We start from the raw sequence: 12,382 nt of genomic DNA, 5'->3' as shown, positions 1-12,382 counted from the left end.
TAGAAATTTAGCAGTGTCTAAGAGTGAGATACCAAGACCCAGTTGTGGATGTGACTGGTGATAGAAGCAACGTCCGATGCTGTAAAGAGCAGTATTGCATAGGAACCTGGAATGTCAGGTCCATGAATCAAGGCAAACTAGAAGTGGTCAAATAGGAGATGGCAAGAGTGAATGTCGATATTCTAGGAATCAGTGAACTAAAATGGACTGGAATGGGTGAATTTAACTCAGATGACCATTATATCTACTACTGTGGACAGGAATCCCTTAGAAGAAATGGAATAGCCATCATGGTCAACAAAAGAGCCTGAAATGCAGTACTTGGATGCAATCTCAAAAACGACAGAATGATCTCTGTTCGTTTCCAAGGCAAACAATTCAGTATCACGATAATCCAAGCCTATGTCCCAACCAGTAACACTGAAGAAGCTGAAGTTGAACGGTTCTATGAAGACCTACAAGACCTTCTAGAACTAACACCCCAAAAAGATGTCCTTTTCATTGTAGGGGACTGGAATGCCAAAGTAGGAAGTCAAGAAACACCTGGGGTAGCAGGCAAATTTGGCCTTGGAATATGGAATGAAGCAGGGCAAAGGCTAATAGAGTTTTGTCAAGAGAATGCACTGGTCATAGCAAACACCCTCTTCCAACAACACAAGAGAAGACTCTACACATGGACATCACCAGATGGTCAACACTGATCAGATTGATTATATTCTTTGCAGCCAAAGATGGAGAAGCTCTATACAGTCAGCAAAAACAAGACCAGGAGCTGACTGTGGCTCAGATCATGAAATCCTTATTGCCCAATTCAGACTTAAGTTGAAGAAAGTAGGGAAAACCACTAGACCATTCAGGTATGACCTAAATCAAAACCCTATGATTATACAGTAGAAGTGAGAAACAGATTTAAGGGACTAGATCTGATAGAGTGCCTGATGAACTATAGAATGAGGTTCGTGACATTGTACAGGAGACAGGGATCAAGACCATCCCCATGGAAAAGAAATGCAAAAAAGCAAAATGGTTGTCTGGGGAGGCCTTACAAATAGCTGTGAAAAGAAGAGAAGCAAAAAGCAAAGGAGAAAAGGAAAGATATAAGCATCTGAATGCAGAGTTCCAAAGAATAGCAAGGAGAGATAAGAAAGCCTTCCTCAGCGATCAATGCAAAGAAATAGAGGAAAACAACAGAATGGGAAAGACTAGAGATCTCTTGAAGAAAATCAGAGATACCAAGGTGCCGGGTCCAGCCCCGGTGGATCCAGGGAATTCAAAGAATGGACGATTGATTTAGAGAGAGAGAAGGAAAGAATGTTGTAGATAAGAAAATAGAGGAGAGAAGAAAAGAGGCTGATGTTCCTTTGTTTATACAGAAAATCAATAAAGTCTCAAGACAAGAGACTTGCACCATCTACATAAGGCCACAGGTGCCCTCCCAGTCTCCCGAGGGAGTGAAGGCATAGGGCGCCTTCCCGTTCAGGTCTTAAGTAGACACGGCGGACCTCTGTATTCCAGATGGGAACTAGCCTGAAAGAGAGAGTAAGAGAGGAGAGAGTGATTGACACAGGGAGAGACCAAGCTGTTTTGGTGAGCGAGGCCCCAATAACTTTATTTTTTAAAAGGACTTTTATACCTTTCCCACAAATGATGTTGTGCACATTATCTTCTGGCCTTGGAGGCCTGTGAAACATTTTAAGACTCTTTTTTGATAAAGACTGCTCAACCAGAAAACTTATTTTCCCTTGAAATGTTTTTTCTTTATATTTCTAATCTATGTCAGCCTCAGAAAGTATCAAACAAAGTTACATTTTCACTAAGCAAAGGTGCAGTAAGTTACAACAAAGAAAGAACCAATTAGCTCAAAAGTCTGATGTGGTCAGTTTCAAGGCTACACTCGTTTTTTCTTACATCCTAACTATGTTAACGAATGTGCTCCCAGGTGCACAGTGGATAAGAGAGATGGGAACTTAGCAACAAGCATTGGCTCAACAGTGAAATCTTACACCAGCACTACTCTAATAAATCTGAACTCTTTGAAAGGCTTTATGTTTTTAGGCTTCCTGTGCCTCTCACAGTTGGGGGGCTGTAAACAATCACATGCGTAGTTGTGAAAGTCCAGGTAAGGCAAATTAGAGAGCCATCAGAGGGGTTTGAGCTGAAACACTCCTGAAGTTAACTTTTTCCAGAGAGTGTCAGATGAGTGGAAAAGCACAGTACAATAAAATCAGGCTGCCTCTGGGTTTGTTTGTTTGTTTGTTTGTTTTTTGTTGGGGGGGGTAGATGTTCAGGAAAACTCAGGGGGAACCCCTGAAGCCAGATCATGCTTTTGTGTTTTGTCAGGCTTCCTTCCTCATGACCTTTGCCATGGGTAGGATTCCTCACGCTGGCTCCCGGCACCAAGGGAACATTTCATGCAAAGATGGGCTCGATAAAGGACAGAAATGGTATGGACCTAATGGAAGCAGAAGATATTAAGAAGAGGTGGCAAGAATACACAAAAGAACTGTACAGAAAAGAGCTTCATGACCCAGATAATCATGATGGTGTGTTCACTCACCTGGAGCCAGACATCCTGGAATGTGAAGTCAAGTGGGCTTTAGAAAGCATTACTGCGAACAAAGCTGGTGGAGGTGATGGAATTCCAGTGGAGCTATTTCAAATCCTGAAAGTGATGCTGTGAAAGTGTTGCACTCAGTATGCCAGCGGATTTGGAAAACTCAGCAGTGGCCACAGGACTGGAAAAGGTCAGTTTTCATTCCAATCCCAAAGAAAGGCAATGCCAAAGAATGTTCAAACTACTGCACAGTTGCACTCATCTCACATGCTAGTAAAGTAATGCTCAAAATTTTCCAAGCCAGGCTTCAGCAATACGTGAACCATGAACTTCCAGATGTTCAAGCTGGTTTTAGAAAAGGCAGAGGAACCAGAGATCAAATTGCCAGCATCCGCTGGATCATCAAAAAAGCAAGAGAGTTCCAGAAAAACATCTATTTCTGCTTTATTGACTATGCCAAAGCCTTTGACTTTGTGGATCACAATAAACTGGAAAATTCTGAAAGATGGGAATACCAGACCACCTGACCTGCCTCTTGAGAAACCTATATGCAGGTCAGGAAGCAACAGTTAGAACCGGTCATGGAACAACAGACTGGTTCCAAAGAGGGAAAGGAGTACATCAAGGCTGTATATTGTCACCCTGCTTATTTAACTTATATGCAGAGTACATCATGAGAAACGCTGGGCTGGAAGAACCACAAGCTGGAATCAGGATTGCTGGGAGAATTATCAATTACCTCAGATTTGCAGATGACACCATCCTTATGGCAGAAAGTGAAGAGGAACTAAAGAGCCTCTTGATGAAAGTGAAAGAGGGGAATGAAAAAGTTGGCTTAAAGCTCAATATTCAGGAAACTAAGATCATGGCATCTGGTCCCATCACTTCATGGGAAATCAATGGGGAAACAGTGGAAAGAGTGTCAGACTTTATTTTTTTGGGCTCAGAAATCACTGCAGATGGTGATTGTAGCCATGAAATTAAAAGATGCTTACTCCTTGGAAGGAAGGTTATGACCAACCTAGATAGCACATTGAAAAGCAGAGATATTACTTTGGCAACAAAGGTTTGTCTAGTCAAGGCTATGGTGTTTCCAGTGGTCACGTATGTATGAAGAAAGCTGAGCGCCAAAGAATTGATGCTTTTGAACTGTGTTATTGGAGAAGACCCTTGAGAATCCCTTGGACTGCCAGGAGATCCAACCAGTCTATCCTAAAGGAGATCAGTCCAGAGTGTTCATTGGAAGGACTGATGCTGAAGCTGAAACTCCAGTACTTTGGCCACCTCATGCGAAGAGTTGACTCATTGGAAAAGACCCTGATGCTGGGAGGGATTGGGGGCAGGAGGAGAAGGGACGACAGAAGATGAGATGGCTGGATGGCATCACTGTCTCGATGGACATGAGTTTGAGTGAAATGTGGGAGTTGGTGATGGACAGGGAGGCCTGGTGTGCTGCGATTCATGGGGTCGCAAAGAGTCGGACGTGACTGAGCAACTGAATTGAACTGAAGAGTGAAATTGCTAACTCACGTAACTGCATTTTCAATGTGGCTCTACAATTAAAGATTTTAACCACTTAAGGGTTCTAGTTTCTCTACATCCTAATACTTGTCATTGTCTGCTTTCCCATTATAACCATTCTCGAGGAATGTGAAGCAGTGTGTCTAACTATGGTTTTAATTTGCATTTCCATGATGTTAATTGTTTCTTTGTATGCTTTTTGGCCATTCCTATAGTCTTAATTGTTGAAGTATCCAAACTTTTGTTCATTTTTAAATTTTGGAATTTGTCTTTTTATTATTGTGTCGTAAGAGTAGGTTTGATAACATCTAATTTATTAAGTTTTTTTTTTTACTAGAGCATAAATTATTCTTCTTGTGTTGTATTGAAGAAATCTTTGTTGAAACCATGATCATGAATAGTTTGTTCTGTGATTTTCTTTCACACATTTCTACTTTTTGTTCCTTGTGTTGTTATGATCTATTTTAAGATAATTTTTATGTAGGGTGTAATGTAAGGATTTAGGTCATTTTTTAAATGATAACCAGCACCATTGGTTTAAAAGACGACTCTTCCCCTCTTTGTGTTGCCTTCTCATCTTTGACAAATCAAATGGCCAGAATTGTGAGGGTTTGCTTTTGGACTTTCAGTTCTGTTTCATTCATCTGTACGTCTTTTCTTATGTCAGTACCACACTTTTTTGATTACTGTAGTTTTTATGATAAGTTTTGAAGTTGGGTAATGTAAGTCTTCCAACATTGTTCCTCCTTTTTTAGATTGTTTCAATTTCCTAGGTCACTTGTTTTTCCATATAGTGTTTAGAATCAGCTTATTAGTTTTTGCAAAAGTCTTCTCACTTTTGATAGGGACTGCATTGAATCTGTAGATCAGTTTTAGGGAGAATTAGGAAATGGCAATCCACTCCAGTACTATTGCCTGGAAAATCCCGTGGACAGAGAAGCGTGGTAGGCTGTAGTCCATGGGGTCACGAAGAGTCGGACACGACTGAGCGACTTCACTCACTCACTCACCATCTTATTAATACTGAATTTGCCAATCCATGGAAATAGCTGTCTCTCCATTTATTTAGATCCTTTGAAACTTCATCCAGCAGTGTTTTGTAGTTTCCAGAGTATAGGATTTATTTTTCTTTTGTTAAACTTACTGTCCCATATATTTTTTTGATGCTCTTGTGAGCAGTCACTATTTAATCTTCCATTGTTAGTACAAAGAAATGCAGTTGATTTTCATAGATTGATCTTATATGCTGTACTACACTGAAATATTTTTACTCCAGGAATTCTTCATAGATTGTAACTAAGCTCATGATGTTTGCTTTTGAGTCATGCTGTCTTTAAGATTTTTATTCATTAGTTTTGGCTGTGCTGGGTCTTCACTGCTGCACACACAGTTTCTCTAGTTGCAGCCAGCAGGGGCTGCTCTCTCATTGCAGTGCACAGGCTTGTCCTTGCAGTGGCATCTCTCGTGGAGCGGGAGCTCTGGGCACATGGGCTCAGGAATTGTGGCATGTGGGCTCTCGAGCCCCAGCTCAGTAATTGTGGGGCATGGTCTTAGTTGCTCTACAGCATGTGGAATCTTCCTGGACCAAGGATTGAACCCTTGTCCCCTGCATTGACTGGTGGATTCTTAATCACTAGACCACCAGGGAAAGTATGAGTCATAAATACTGTAAAGCTGTTGTGTACTGCTCTTTGCTAGTAAACAACTGCATCTCTCTTTTGGCATTCCAAAATATTTTTTCATTACAGTTTGTATAGAAAGATTCAGTGACTGAGGCTAGAAATGAGAGCGTTCTTACAAAAATGGTTTTTAGATGGAAAATAGTTTTGTAAGTGATACTACTTCAGACTTTTTGTGGGAGTCCTCCTTCATTTGCATGCCAGCTTTACTTGAAAGGCTATCATTTTGAAGAGGAACTGCTGCCTTGTGTTTTTGTTTGGTTCTCAGAAACTGACATATTTAGAATTAAATGCTTCGGTAAACACATTGTGGTTCAAAAGGCTTTCTCTTGCTTAGATTTACCTTAGGAAGGTGAGAAGTGTCATCTGGGTGTCTTAGGCTGAAGCTTGCAGTAGCTGTGTACATTTGTACACTGGATACAGTTTTGAAGTATATTGCTTTAAAATTTTTAACAATTTGAAGTGAAATTTTTTTGAATGCTAGTGTATACTTATTTTTATATAAACTCCCCCCCCCCCCCCAACAGGACTTTGCTGGTGGGTCAGCAGTAAAGAATCCACCTGTACTGCAGGAGACATAGGTTCAGTCTCTGGTTTGGGAAGATCCCCTGGAGAAGGAAATGGATATCCACTCCAGTATTCCTGCCTGGGAAATCCCATGGACAGAGGAGCCTGGTGGGCTACAGTCCACGGGGTCACAAAGAGTTGGACATGACTTAGCAACTAGACAACAGAAAGACAACATAAGTTAGAGGTTTTACTATATAGTAAGTGTGAACAAAATATTCATTATACTCCATTAAATTAACCATGTACAAAAGTGTTCAGAAAGTTTGAGCAAATATTTTACATCATTCTAATCCATATTAGCAGTGCTGCTCTGAAATCTAAACAGGTGTCTCCTTGCTCAAAGTTTGTAAAGTTCACATTGTAAAATGCAATTACATGTAGTTAAATCAGCAAACAGCTTGTATGCAGATTGTGGCATTCTCTTGCAAAGGCAAACTAATTTAAAGGAAAATGGTAGTGAAGGTTTGAAATATTTAATTTTGTGTGTGTGTGGTTTTTTTTTGTTGTTGTTCCTAGAAACGGCGACTTGAACACAGTAAAAATGTAAATACAGAGAAGCTGAGAGCTCCTGTTATTTGTGTACTTGGACATGTGGATACAGGGAAGACAAAAATTCTGGATAAGGTAAGAAAATGTGTGCATTGATATATAACTCTTTGAATAAGTGAATGATACCTTATGAAAAGCTAATAGAAACTATAGCACACATGGGCAGTTCTGTTTACAATAAGTAAGCTGTTGTTTTCTTACTGCTTTTGCTTCTTTATGCATTTTGAAATTTGACTTAGAATCTGCTCTCTCATCCCAGCTCCGTCACACACATGTACAAGATGGTGAAGCAGGTGGTATCACGCAGCAAATTGGTGCCACCAATGTCCCTCTTGAAGCTATTAATGAACAAACTAAGATGATTAAAAATGTAAGTGCCCTGTATTTCGTGTATCTTAATCTCTGACAAAAATCATTATAAATTATTTTACATATAGAAAAAAGAACAGAATAGTATCACAGACTGATACACTTACGTTCATAAATAACAAACGCCACGTTGCCCTTCAGATCTCTCTTTTAAAGACATAAAGCATTAAATATTGTAGGAGTCTTCCTTCCCTCTTGCTCCAAGAGGCAGTTGCTTTTCTATGTTAAAAGTATGCCATTTCCTTGTTTTAAAACTTTTTATTATGGATCCCCATGTTTAAACATTCTGTTTCCTCCCCAACTCTTCTGATTTTATTTTATCTCCTATTTCTCAACTTTGGAAATACTCAGTTTTTATTTATGTTAAATATAACACGAGGGAAAATCACATAAGATTAATGTAAAGCTTAGTGAATCAAACACCGTTTGTGTTACTCAGCTTCTGGGTAGAACCTTGCCAGTTTCTTCAGAAGCCTTGTGTCCCTTTCAGTCCGAGTCTCCTCTTCCACCCAGGATTAGCTTTTAAAGTCATCTCTAAATGTTGATGTTCTGATCCCGTTATCTGATTACTTCTGCAGAGTCCTTATCTACTCTTTGGTCTCAGAGTGATGGGATGCGGGAGAAAGGCCTGATCCTTCACCTTTATGCACCAGCTTTTCAAACAAAGAGTGGTTTGGTTTTATATTGTTATAAACTCATGGATTTCAGCCTATCTATACTGTGCTTTAATCCATTTCCATCTTTACTATGCCGAGATAGTTCCATCTTTGCAGGAGCGATTGGCTTCGGAGTGTTTGACACTGTTCAGGCAGTCTTGCTTGTCTTTGGTGGCATCCATGCGCTCTGATGTGACACGCAGCATCTTGTCACAGGCTGGTGTCTCTTTTCAGCTTCAGCTCTGTGTTTAGAAAGGCTCTGTGAGCGTGTCACTCCAGTTTTTGTTTTGTTTGTTGGAAGTTGTTCTATGAAGCTTGTTTTCTGGTAGATTCCTGAAGGAGTAATGGGAGTAATAGTCCTTGAGTTCTTTGAACATTGAAGCATTACTTTGTGGCTTTCATCCTGGAAAATCAGTTGGCTGCATGTAAATCCTTGGTTTACTTTTTGTCTCCTAAAGTGTATTGACTGTTGTTCCAGTTTCTTCTCACATAAAGCTTCACCTTTCGAGTTTTAATACAAGCTGGCTTTCACCCTCTTACAAGCTATGTGGTCTTTTGCGTCTTGGTATTGGTTGTCCTGGGTTAATTTTCTAGTTATATGGTGTTCCATTTTAGTATGTAGTTTAAAATCTTTATTTTACGATAGTTTTCTTGAATTGCAGTTTTCTGAATTTGTAAGTTAAATTTGATTCTGGTGGTTTTTATTGTTTGTATTCCAGACAGTGAACTGAAAGTAATTATGGCAGATTTTTATTTAAGACCACCAGAATGCAGTATTGAAATGTTTTGCATTTGAATCATTTTGACCTAGATCACTAGATAAGATTTTGGAAAATCGAATTTCAAGATTGACAAAAGTATAGATAAGCAAAGTGAAAAAAGTTCTGTGTGTGTATGCGTGAGAGAGATTTGTTGGCCAGTGCTACTGTTCAGGTTAAAAGAGGATGTCCATATCTCAGTTCAGTTTGGTCACCTAGTCATGTCCAACTGTTTGAGACCCCATGGACTGTATCACACCAGGCTTTGCTGTCCATCACCAACTCCTGGAGCTTGCTCAAACTCATGTCCATCAAGTTGGTGATATCATCTAACCATCTCATCCTCTGTTGTCTCCTTCTCCTCCTGCCTTTAATCTTTCTCAGCATCAGGGTCTTTTCTGATGAGTCAGTTCTTCACATTAGGTAGCCAAAACATTGGAGCTTCAGCTTCAGCATCAGTCCTTCCAGTGGATGGATACTCAGATGTAATGCTGTTTCCATTCGTTCATGGATGTTTGTCCAGAAAGCCAAGTCTTTATAATCACATTTGAATAAAGCAGAGGATGAGCTTAATTCTTTAATATTTTAATATGTTAATTTTCTTTTAAAACATACTTTGGGGTATTTTTCAGAGTTTAGAATTGCTCTAAAATTTGACCAGATAAGTTTTCCAAACACTGAGAGCCTCTTCTGTGTCAGCTTTTTATAGATAGTCACTCTCAGATCCTCTGTCATTTGTCCCTTACGAGTAATCTGTTCAGTTTGAGACTACATCATAGTTAACAAGGGGAATTTTTCTCATTTCATTTTTTTTCTGCCGAACTCCTTTTAATATTAATGAAAATGTTAACTGTTGTGCTTTGCTGGTTGACTCACTATTTTAAAGCAGTTCATTTGGAAAAGGAAGTGCTGTTATTTCAAAGTTTTCCTGGCAGAATAATTGTCTTGTAAAGACACTTTTGTTGTTTTGGTTCTTTGTTAAGTCAGCTCTCCACTTTTCCTGCTTTCTCTAGTTTGATCGAGAGAACGTCCGGATTCCAGGAATGCTGATCATTGACACTCCAGGGCATGAGTCTTTCAGGTAAGAGGGATTTGTGTCTTGTCTGCAGGTACACTGCTTGAAACCATAAGTCTCAGCGTTCAGTGAGTGAGGACTTCTGACTATTCACTAATCTTTGTGTACCATTTTGATATCTGTGGTCCCTGTAACTACCAGCCCTCACCTGTGCCTCACTGATTTGTTAGTAGGACTTTATTTGGGGACTTGTTTTTTGTAGAGAGAAGTCTTTTCCACTTCGAAAGAGCAAATCCTAATACATGCCTGGTCTATCTCCTATGAAACTGTTACAGGTGGAGTTTTATTCTGTTGCCTCTTGACCATGTTCCTTAGTGCAAAAAACTTGGTCAGTAAAACTGGCAGAAATAATGGAGGAATTTCTTTAACTAAGTCATTGCAGCTGATGCCAGTTCACTGTCAGATACGCATTTGGCAAGTTAAGGGCTAATGCCACTTGAATTTAATGCATGTACTTCATTTTGTTCTTTTTGTGTAGGTTTTAGAAAGAAATGAAAATTTTAAGTTTCTTTGAGTAAAAGTATTTAATTTCAAGATTCCTATTTATGTGTCCTTTCCCAACAGTAATCTGAGAAACAGAGGAAGCTCTCTTTGTGACATTGCCATTTTAGTTGTTGATATTATGCATGGTTTGGAGCCCCAGACAATTGAATCTATCAACCTTTTAAAATCTAAAAAATGTCCCTTCATTGTTGCCCTCAATAAGGTAAGCTCCTCTTCTGAAAAATTAAGTTGTGAAAATGTGCTTATTTTTTTATGGTTAAAATGACACAACTTTCATATAAGAAAATACACTCATGTTAAGTGTACAGTTCAGTGTATGTGGACAAAGTCACACATACATACAGCCACCATCATTTAGAATATAGACTTAATGTCCATATTACCAGAATGTTCCCTCATGTTCTGTTTGTTTTTTTTTCCCCCTCATGTTCTTTTAAGTCAGTGTGCCCCTTCTACCCCGCTAAATACCAGCCTTCTTTCTGCCATCATAGACTAGTTTTGTCTGTTTTATAGTTTCATATTAATGGAACTACACAGTGTGTGACCTCTTTATCCGTGTTGCTACATAGGTCATAGATTGTTCTTTTTATTGTTCAGTAAGATTTCGTTATCTGACTAATACATCTTCACCATACTTCATCCATGTATCTGTTGAAGGATTCTTGGATTGATTATAGTTTTAGGTTATTAACGAAGCAGCTATGAACATTTTTACACAAGTCTTTGTGTAGACATTTATTTTCGTTTACTTGTAGTAAATATTTAGGAATAGAATTGCTGGGTCATATGGTAGGAATATATTCAGCCTTATGAGAAAATGACACATTTTCCCAAAGAAATGGTACCATTTTACGCTTTTTAACCAGCAGTTAGGAAGAGTTCATTTCTGTGCATTCTTGCCAACACTTAACCCCTGCCTGCTGCCACTAAAGTGTGCAGTGCCAAAGTGTGCCATTTCCATTTGCATTTTCATGATGACTAATGGGATCAAAAATCTTTTTGTATACTTACTTGATTTCTCAAGTATCTATTCAAAATCCTTGGCTCGTTTTTTATTGGATTGTTGTCTTACTCAGTTTTAAGAGTCCTTATATTGTTGATAGAAGTCCTTTGTCAGTTGTGTGTGTTGCAGATATATTCTCAGAGTCAGACTTAGTTTTTCATTTTTTTAATGATATTTTTTGAACAGAAGAAATTTGTAATTTTAGCAAAATTTATTTATGAGAAATTTTTAAATAATTTGTTGTTTGTATTCTGTACAAGTAACCTTTTCCCACCCCAAGTTCATGAAAATTTTTTTCCAGTGTTGCTAGATACTTAGCATTTAGATCTGTGATTTTAATTTTGCATGGTATAAAGTTAAATCCAAAGTTCACTTTTTTCAAAATGTATATCCACCTCAAAAACCCCTTGTGAGGTTATTCTTCCCCCATTGAATTACTTTGCAGTCTTTGTTTAAAATGACCATGTGCATGTTTGCTCTTGGTGTTTCCCTTCTCCCCCACTGGCCTCTGTGTCCAGCCTTACGCCACTGCTTCCCTGTCTTGACTGTAGTTTCATAGTGATGTCTTGAAAGCAGATGGTGATTAAGTTCTTCAACTTTTTATTTCTCAAATTTGTTTTGGTTATTTCAGGGTCCTTGAATTTCCATATGAAGTTTAAAATCAGCTTGTTATTTTCTGCAAAAAACCTTCTGGGATTTTAATTGGGGTTGTGTTTGTAGATAAATTCTGGGAGAATGGATATTTTAACAAAGTTGAGTCTTCCAATCAGGGAGCATGGTGTCTGTCTCTGCATTCACTTTCTCTTGACAGTATGCTATAGTTTTTTATTGTCCGTGTGTTGGTCATATCTTACTAAATTTTTCCTAATATTTCATGCTTTTGGTGTAAATAGCTGTTTAAATTTTTCATGCTTTTGGTGTAATATTTCATGCTTTTGATGTAAATAGCTGTTAAAATTTTGGATTTCTAATCATCAATTTTAAATTAAAATACAGTTGATTTTTATATATTGACCTTTATCCTGTGACCTTTTAAATTCACTAGATTAGGCCTAGGGGCTTCTTTTGTAGTTCATGTCAGATTTTCTGTAGTTTGCCAAAAAGTTCATTTAGGTTTTCCAGGTTTGGGGAAAACCCAAATGAA

General features: G+C 38.5%; 1 protein-coding gene across 4 annotated transcripts in view; it reads left to right on the top strand.

Moving 5' to 3' along the window:
- Nucleotides 1–12,382, top strand: part of EIF5B (eukaryotic translation initiation factor 5B) — a 72,866-nt gene that overhangs the window by 44,035 nt on the left and 16,449 nt on the right. For all 4 annotated transcript variants that reach the window (XM_060413928.1, XM_042246422.2, XM_042246423.2 and 1 more), the window contains exons 11-14: nucleotides 6,841–6,948; nucleotides 7,133–7,243; nucleotides 9,670–9,737; nucleotides 10,296–10,437. In XM_060413928.1, the coding sequence (XP_060269911.1) occupies nucleotides 6,841–6,948; nucleotides 7,133–7,243; nucleotides 9,670–9,737; nucleotides 10,296–10,437 (429 nt within the window). The remainder of the gene's footprint in view (nucleotides 1–6,840; nucleotides 6,949–7,132; nucleotides 7,244–9,669; nucleotides 9,738–10,295; nucleotides 10,438–12,382) is intronic.

This window comes from Ovis aries, chromosome 3 (genome assembly GCF_016772045.2).
Source record: "Ovis aries strain OAR_USU_Benz2616 breed Rambouillet chromosome 3, ARS-UI_Ramb_v3.0, whole genome shotgun sequence".
Taxonomy (NCBI): domain Eukaryota; kingdom Metazoa; phylum Chordata; class Mammalia; order Artiodactyla; family Bovidae; genus Ovis; species Ovis aries.
The sequence above is the reverse complement of the archived record's forward strand: the minus strand, read 5'-3'. Positions and strand labels throughout refer to the sequence as shown.